The sequence below is a fragment of the Glandiceps talaboti genome, chromosome 2 (assembly GCF_964340395.1).
Source record: "Glandiceps talaboti chromosome 2, keGlaTala1.1, whole genome shotgun sequence".
Classification (NCBI taxonomy): Eukaryota; Metazoa; Hemichordata; class Enteropneusta; family Spengelidae; genus Glandiceps; species Glandiceps talaboti.
Window position 1 is genome coordinate 33,463,943 of NC_135550.1, and position 9,063 is coordinate 33,473,005.

At 36.4% G+C, this 9,063-nt stretch overlaps 1 protein-coding gene across 1 annotated transcript; it reads left to right on the forward strand.

Annotated features, from left to right (window-relative positions):
- The first annotated feature begins 216 nt into the window (after window positions 1–216).
- On the forward strand, window positions 217–8,413 carry LOC144453580 (neudesin-like). The gene is made up of 4 exons (XM_078144902.1): window positions 217–404; window positions 1,974–2,034; window positions 7,086–7,189; window positions 7,898–8,413. Exons 1-4 carry the CDS (start codon window positions 219–221, stop codon window positions 8,024–8,026), a joined length of 480 nt encoding a protein of 159 aa, XP_078001028.1. The 5' UTR covers window positions 217–218; the 3' UTR covers window positions 8,027–8,413.
- The last annotated feature ends 650 nt before the right edge of the window (window positions 8,414–9,063 follow it).

Sequence of the window (9,063 nt, forward strand, 5' to 3'; positions counted from 1 at the left end):
TATGATTAAAGTAAGGTAACTTTTCCTTTCATTGCGGTGTAAAATGTGTATTAAAAAATATAATTATCGAAACGGCGACTGTTTATAAAAAAATAGAATTACTAAATATCCTCTTCCGTATTTAAGAGCAAAGAACTCTGATTGGTTCATAAAAGCAACTTCCGCAAACATTAATCCAATCGCAACATTCGTACTATACAGTATTTGGCATTAGAACGATGGCAGCCTTCTGCAGATTGTTGGTACATGTACTGTCTCTTCTTTTGGTTTTTGACGTTTTAGTTTTGGCTGATGACAGCGATGGAGTGAAGAATGCTGAATTTGACGGCCCTGAACCTGATATACTTCAGGAACCATTGAGAATGTTCACTGATGAAGATCTTGCGAAGTATGACGGGTCTATCGTAAGTTGTGTGTTTATTGTCACTCGAGTCTAGTGACCATGACTCGTGAGAGTGAGACTATTGCTGATATGATTTTCAGCGCTGGACCACAGGCACTTGTTTCCCGAGATATGTATCAGAACATTTCAATCAGAATACAATAAAATGTCGATAGTGTCGATAATATTTAGCCAACTGTATATGAAAGGGGTAAAATTAAACTTGTTTCTATGATCGCGCAAGTCCTCCCACCGCGAAATAACGATCATAGAAACAAGTGTAATTTTCAGTTGGCTAAAACACATCATAATGGGTGTCAAAGGTCACGCTTGTCAGCAGCATATTGTTCTAGTGACAAGCGCTTGTCAGCAGACTCGGCCAAATAAAATACGTCAATCTTATCGATATTAATTTTATTGTATTCTGAAAGAAACATTCTGATACATATCTCGGGAAACAAGTGTCTGTGCCTGTTACATGTGCTTGGACTGTGAACCAACCTACGTTAAAATTAACAAGGAACGACAAATGTCAGATAATTATTTTTTTGGCCGAGTCTAGTAGTATAGTACCACCCTACTAGTTGTGCTTGCATAGTAAGTGGTCCCTTCCTTCTCCGTCCTGCGAAAAGCCAGCTGTGAAACCTGGGCTAACCAGAAATGCTGGTGACTAAAGAATTAACGCACCCTGTGGTTAAATATTACCAATAAATCGTCTATTTAGTAATTTTATCTCGCCGTGGCTCCAAAAGTCCCAGTCCCCGGAGGACCAAAAATCCCGAAATCACAAGCTCAACTGTAATTTCAGGGTTCCGCCTTACGTACGATGACGTAGTGGACATCCTAATCAAATATGGCAGCGTTTGTAAGGTGCGAGTTTGAAATTATAGCCAGAACTGGAAAAGTTTTTTGATTTTACCAGTGACTGTTATCGTCAAAGAGATGTAAAACGAGTATACATTCGATCAATTGCTAAAATTTGATTGTTGGGTACATAATTATTCTGTAATTGGTGCGGGTGCATTTTTGCACCTGCACTCGATATAGGATTGGAACATTGCTCTTTGCAGGATGGAGTTGAGGGTCATGTTAGTAAGCTAGAACAGTGCACAGTCTGCAAGCAGGACTAGTACCACTCTAGCTCTGGATGTATATGCTATGACTAGTACGAGGTTTGAAGACGTGTTGAACCTCGTAGAATATACATCCAGAGCTAGTAGTACCACCCCAGGGTCAGTAGGCCGGCCCTCACTGGAGATTGAGAGACTAGTGTCTTACAATAAGAGCTTGGATTTCAGTTGTGCACAGTGTCATTATTTACTTATTTATTTATTTATTTATCGGATAACCAATGGGAGCTAGTCCCATATATAGGCTCCTTTGGTTCAGTGTTATTGCAGGAGGATACCGGAGTACCTGGGGAAAAACCTGCATTGTATGTTAGAGTCAAACTGAACGACATTCTTTTTATTACATTGTGCTATTTTCCAACATAGCCAAGAAACCCAATGATGTCATTTTCATTTATCTTAACTTTGCCTTACATGTTGTGATGTTTGAATAATGTGATTATGTTTGGTTGTATTTGCAGCCAGAACTGCCTATATATATGGCAGTTAAAGGAGTTGTCTTTGATGTAACTGGTTCACCTGGTAAGTTAGATAGTATTACAGTGCTTTTCCCAGAAGCAAGCCAAAACTATTAAATGAACTATCAAGATCAGTGAGCCTGATCACAAGGTAGACCGTCGACAGTTGTTCATGCCTTTTTTTCTACATTTTATCTAAAACTAAAGTCGTTGTATTTTTAAGCAGTGGAAATGACAATCAAAAGTAACAACATACATTTAGAAAAAATACCTAGTCGTATGAAGAAACAGAACAAATAAGCTTGTATTGTTATGCTCGTTCCGGGGCTGCGATGCCCAATAACGGAGTACATTATCAGTAATAATGTACAGCGATGACGTCACAAAATTCACTGGAATTGATAATGCTATAATATAATAAGCATATAATGATCTCATCAGTGATATGCAAATTAGGTGTAAAAATGTGAATTTTGGTCAAAAACTTATATCTCAAAAAGTACTTGGTCAATGAGACTGAAACTTGGTGAGATGTTTCTAGAAGTGTTATTCTGTAGATTTTGTTCAAAACAGTTTGACATAATTGGCCCTAGCAACCATGACCATGTCCTTAGCAACAGCCCAATGGCAGTATATTTTGGTTAAATAACATCATCTGGTACGCAAGTGAGTGAACATTCAAAAGATTTATGCAAATATCCCTAGCAACCATGACCACGCCCATAGCAACAGCCAAATGGTTGTGCATTTCAAAAACTATATGCAAATATACATGGCAACAAGACCATGCCCATGGCAACAGCCAAATGATCACATATATTGTAAAGGTAACAACAGGGATTATTAGATGAGTAAATAAATATTCAAAATATATATGTAAATGTGCCTAGCAAGAAGACCACGCCCATAGCAACAGCCAAATGATCACGTATGTTGCAAAGATAACAACAGGGATTAATAGGCAAATGATTAAACATTAAAAAAATGTATGCAAATGTGCCTAGCAACAAGACCATGTCACCAACAGCCAAATGATCGCGTATATTGCAAAGATACCAGTAACAACAGGGTTGGATAGGCAACTGGATAGTCATTCAGCAAATCAACACCTATACCTAGCATCAGCATGTGGATGAATATTTAAAAAAACATACAGTTGTGTTACACCTTTTTGGTGCTATTTTAAATTTATTCTTACAATAATATTAGCCATACTGGCAGGGAATTACATAGGCAGACACTTAGGAAGTCTTAAAGGTGATTCAAAATGCTCACATTCACTATTGCTATTTTGTTAGACGACATGTTTGTGAAATGTATACTGGTTTTAAAACTTTAAAAAAGCATCTGCAAACACCTTAAAATGAAACATTTACAGGTCACTCTCATTTTATATATGGACAACAAAATTAGGTCGGCCACAGTTCCATTTACATGCAATGACTTGGAGAGTGATTCCATGTGCTTGGAGCAAATCGAATCAATAAGTGTATTATGGGACCAACAAATATATTGTGGTACTGCATGTCCTGATACATCTTCTTGAAGTTTCCCATGGGTATTCTAATACCTAGTATATTTATTGGAGATGAAATAAAAGGCGACGCGAGTACGAGTATAGTAGGCAAAAATATGCCGTCCTCGGATGCCGTTGACCCGGTCCTCAACGCATCACGACGGCATTGTAATGCTTCTTCTAAGCAAATAATAAAAAATCAGATAAATAAAAGTCACTGAATGTGAAACACGCGACATCACAAGTGTTTATGTATATCAAGTCAAGCCATTTTGATTTATTTTGCCATAATATGGGGACATAATATTTTAGCATTTATACCCACAGACACTGACAATTAGTCAGGAAGTGTGAGTAAATATCAGTAAATGTTGGTTAATAAGACATGTAGACTGTAGTTTTTGTTTACTGATGTCTATTACAACCACCAGCAATGTATTTTTTCACAATGCTGTTGAGTTTTATTCACCTGTTGACTACGCTCGTCATAGGCTACGTGCTAACCATGTCTCCTTATGACGTCATAAAATCCTGTGGTCTAGGTGTGACCGGAAATACCCGAAAACTCTCGAAGTAAATCTGAAGGGAACTGACTGAAAAAAGGTCATTTTGAGGTGTTTGCAGACGCTTTTTCAAAGTTTTAAAACCAGTATACATTTCACAAACATGTCGTCTAGCAAAATAGCAATAGTGAATGTGAGCATTTTGAATCACCTTTAAGGTTCCCATTAGTAACACATCAATTTCTTGTGAACAAGAGTTATCAACAGTCTTACTTAGATAGGACACAATGAAATGTTAGTGTTACAGAACCAGTAGTGTTTCAGTGTCCTGGTAATGATCCCAGTGAAAGACTTCTTTCTCTAATGCTTCATCTCGTACTTTCTGTACTTGCCTTTTTAGCACAACTGAACTGAGGTTCAGTAGTGCTATAGGGATCGCCGGGGTCTGTCTGTCTGTCTGTCTGTGTGTGTGTATGTGTGTAAACAACTTAAAGTCAAAAACCGCTGAACCGATTGCCACGATATTTGGTGGGTCCATTACCTTGGGTGTCTAGTTGGGAAATTGTTCAAATCAAAATGATCGCATCACAGGTGTGTGATTTGGGTCAAAAAATGTGATTTTTGGTCAAAAAACTTAAACTCAGAAACTACTGGGCAGATTGGTGCGAAATTTGGTGGGAACATTCTTGAGGGGGTGTAAAGTAAGATTTGTTCATGACTACGCTCGTCATAGGCTACGTGCTAACCATGTCTCCTTATGACGTCATAAAATCCTGTGGTCTAGGTGTGACCGGAAATACCCGAAAACTCTCGAAGTAAATCTGAAGGGAACTGACTGAAAAAAGGCCATTTTGAGGTGTTTGCAGACGCTTTTTCAAAGTTTTAAAACCAGTATACATTTCACAAACATGTCGTCTAGCAAAATAGCAATAGTGAATGTGAGCATTTTGAATCACCTTTAAGGTTCCCATTAGTAACACATCAATTTCTTGTGAACAAGAGTTATCAACAGTCTTACTTAGATAGGACACAATGAAATGTTAGTGTTACAGAACCAGTAGTGTTTCAGTGTCCTGGTAATGATCCCAGTGAAAGACTTCTTTCTCTAATGCTTCATCTCGTACTTTCTGTACTTGCCTTTTTAGCACAACTGAACTGAGGTTCAGTAGTGCTATAGGGATCGCCGGGGTCTGTCTGTCTGTCTGTCTGTGTGTGTGTATGTGTGTAAACAACTTAAAGTCAAAAACCGCTGAACCGATTGCCACGATATTTGGTGGGTCCATTACCTTGGGTGTCTAGTTGGGAAATTGTTCAAATCAAAATGATCGCATCACAGGTGTGTGATTTGGGTCAAAAAATGTGATTTTTGGTCAAAAAACTTAAACTCAGAAACTACTGGGCAGATTGGTGCGAAATTTGGTGGGAACATTCTTGAGGGGGTGTAAAGTAAGATTTGTTCATGACTACGCTCGTCATAGGCTACGTGCTAACCATGTCTCCTTATGACGTCATAAAATCCTGTGGTCTAGGTGTGACCGGAAATACCCGAAAACTCTCGAAGTAAATCTGAAGGGAACTGACTGAAAAAAGGTCATTTTGAGGTGTTTGCAGACGCTTTTTCAAAGTTTTAAAACCAGTATACATTTCACAAACATGTCGTCTAGCAAAATAGCAATAGTGAATGTGAGCATTTTGAATCACCTTTAAGGTTCCCATTAGTAACACATCAATTTCTTGTGAACAAGAGTTATCAACAGTCTTACTTAGATAGGACACAATGAAATGTTAGTGTTACAGAACCAGTAGTGTTTCAGTGTCCTGGTAATGATCCCAGTGAAAGACTTCTTTCTCTAATGCTTCATCTCGTACTTTCTGTACTTGCCTTTTTAGCACAACTGAACTGAGGTTCAGTAGTGCTATAGGGATCGCCCGGCGTCTGTCTGTCTGTCTGTCTGTGTGTGTGTATGTGTGTAAACAACTTAAAGTCAAAAACCGCTGAACCGATTGCCACGATATTTGGTGGGTCCATTACCTTGGGTGTCTAGTTGGGAAATTGTTCAAATCAAAATGATCGCATCACAGGTGTGTGATTTGGGTCAAAAAATGTGATTTTTGGTCAAAAAACTTAAACTCAGAAACTACTGGGCAGATTGGTGCGAAATTTGGTGGGAACATTCTTGAGGGGGTGTAAAGTAAGATTTGTTCATGACGGGATGATTCCATCAGTGATATGCAAATTAGGGCTAAAAATGTGTCTCTTTGGTTGAAAATCTATAATTCCAAAACCACTGAGCAGATTGGGCTGAAATTTAATGGAAATGCATTTAGGGATGTATGGACGAAGATATGTTACGCATACCATGATTCCATGAGTGATATGGAATTAAGGTGTAAAAATGTGAATTTTGGTCAAAAACTTATATCTCAAAAAGTACTAAGTGAATGAGTTTGAAACTTGGTGAGATGTTTCTAGAAGTGTTATTCTATCCTCATTGCTTTTCCTCAAAAATCTTCAACTCTGAAATTACCCAGTAGATTGAGCTTAACTTTGTTGAGAATGTGTAGATTTGTCCTCATTAATAGCTGACACAGTGAGAACAGTACATTGTTAATTAACTATAATGTTTACTTTACTATTTACTCTGGTGGTAAAGCCTGTAGCATGGCCAGTTTGGTTTATGACTTGATTATGTAATATGTTGTAAGACAGCTGTTTCATCACCTACCCATATAAACTGAATGTAGCTTGTGTTTAAAATATTACAATAAGACAACCAAGAAAGTTAAACATGTTACATTGGTATGACTTGGTTCCAAATTGATTTAAAAAAATAAAGAAGTACAAAACCTTGTAGACACATCCCTTTAAAGTTTGATTAGGATGTTGCTATACTTGTCTTGTACACTTCCAACATAGGATGGCTGGATTATGATGATGGAAATTAGGTATGAAAATTTTGTTTTGGTTACAACTTTAAATCTTCAAAAAATTATATATCTATCATTGCCCTGAACATGAAGTTGTGTGGCAACGCAATATTTGCGCTATTTTTCTAAAAGTAAGCTCACTACTATGTTTGTTATGTACACTTACAGAGTATTATGGGAAAGGTGCACCATATAACGCCTTGGCTGGTAAAGATTGTACACGTGCTGTAGCCAAGATGTCCCTGGAACCAGAAGATCTCTCTTCAGATGTGGTAAGCTAGCAATGTTAAAAGAAAAGTATTAATATTCTATAGATGAGTAAGAGGGATAAACAAGACAATGCGAATGAAATGAAATCCAGAACATTATTAAATTATCATAATATGCATTATGCTAATTATTTTTTGAAAACCAAAATTACATAGAAATGTATCACTCAGTTTGTGTCATTGTTGTGAGAAGTTATTCTCTACCCAACAATTCAATGGCAAAGTATGTGTTAATGTTATCAGTACCTAAAAGAGCTTCAGCAGTAAGTTTGGACACACTGTTCTGTAAGATGGCTTACTTTGATCATTCTACTTGCTATAAGCATGATTGTGTTATTGTCCATTTAGTTACTGTACTACACATGATACAGTATTAATTTTGAAAACTGTTTTTGCCTGTAGTTGAAAGTTGTCACTGTCATAATGTATGGCACTACATGTATCATAATGCATGGGTCATAATGCATGGTACTGATTGAATACAAAGGGGAGTTAGAGTTGAAACATTTTCATATTTTTGCATTATTACAAGTAAAGCTGTGTTATTGGAAGAATATATGATTGTCTGTTTCATTTTGGGGAAGTTTCAATGGAAACATTGTAGTTCTGAATACTTGAACTTGAATGCAGTGTTTCATACAATTCCATGTTTTGTTCCCACAGACTATTTGAATACAGTGTTTCATACAATTCCATATTTTGTTCCCACAGACTGGTTTGACTGATAGCCAATTGAATGATCTAGAGAATGTATTCAAGAACACATACAAGAGGAAATATAAAGTAGTAGGACATATGGCATTTAGTGTTGTAAGTGATAGATTACATACAGAACTTTGAAGAATGTATAAACTCATCACTATTTCATCATCTCTATATGGTTAAGCATTAAACTTTTTGTTTCAGAAAGTAATCAATTACAAGTTCAGAAAGTAATCAATTACAAGTTCAGAAAGTAGTCAATTACAAGTTCAGAAAGTAGTCAATTACAAGTTCAGAAAGTAATCAATTACAAGTTCAGAAAGTAATCAATTACAAGTTCAGAAAGTAATCAATTACAAGTTCTTTTCAATTGTCATGTACATAGAGTACAACATGAGAACTGTTATTTTTGTAAATATTTGGTACAAATAGATTTCTTCAAATTCATATGCAACAAGATTGTGAATGATTTACTAGTAATAATATGGATATTTTGTGTGTCATCTCTTGTAAGTTATACTATTTCAAAGCCTTGTAACTTTTTATATGTAACTTTTATATGTAATAAAACATACTAGATGAGATCTGTGAGGTGGTTGTGTAGTTTGTATTGCAGTATCTCACAGCAAGACACTTTCACAGTTCCACTGGCTTTGTCAATGCAGAACACAGTTGGTTTCATGTCTAGAGAATGAGATGCACAATACAAGGGGATTTGACTGGGGGAATATGATGTATTATTATATGTCATGTATATTGGACCACCACGCTATGTATTGTTTACAATGGTGAAAGTGTTGATGACATAGCGATCCATATATTACGATACTGACAAAAATAGTCCTGTAACTCATTTTTCATAATGACAAATCAATCTTGAACTATTTTGACATGCAGAAACAAAGCAAAATCAACATTTACATTGTTGCAAAGTAGTATTCTGATGCCATTTTAGTAGCATGAGTGTGTTTTATGGCAGAATTTCCAAAATATATTGTTACCATAGAAGTCTTTGAAGGTGGACTACAGTGGTAATAGTACATCATGATTACTTGCATTTTGTTTGATAACACAAGGTAGTAATATAGAAATATTATAATTACCTAGCTGTATGGCAGATGACCATTTTGTTGAGGAATTGAGTAACATTTACAGCTTGCTTCAAAAACATTCAC

Excerpts from the sequence above, each read along its gene's own strand:
- LOC144453580 (XM_078144902.1), top strand. The coding sequence starts at position 219 with ATGGCAGCCTTCTGCAGATTGTTGGTACATGTACTGTCTCTTCTTTTG. Across the intron at positions 405-1,973 it reads CGAAGTATGACGGGTCTATC|CCAGAACTGCCTATATATAT; the intron begins GTAAGTTGTGTG and ends TTGTATTTGCAG. Across the intron at positions 2,035-7,085 it reads TGATGTAACTGGTTCACCTG|AGTATTATGGGAAAGGTGCA; the intron begins GTAAGTTAGATA and ends GTACACTTACAG.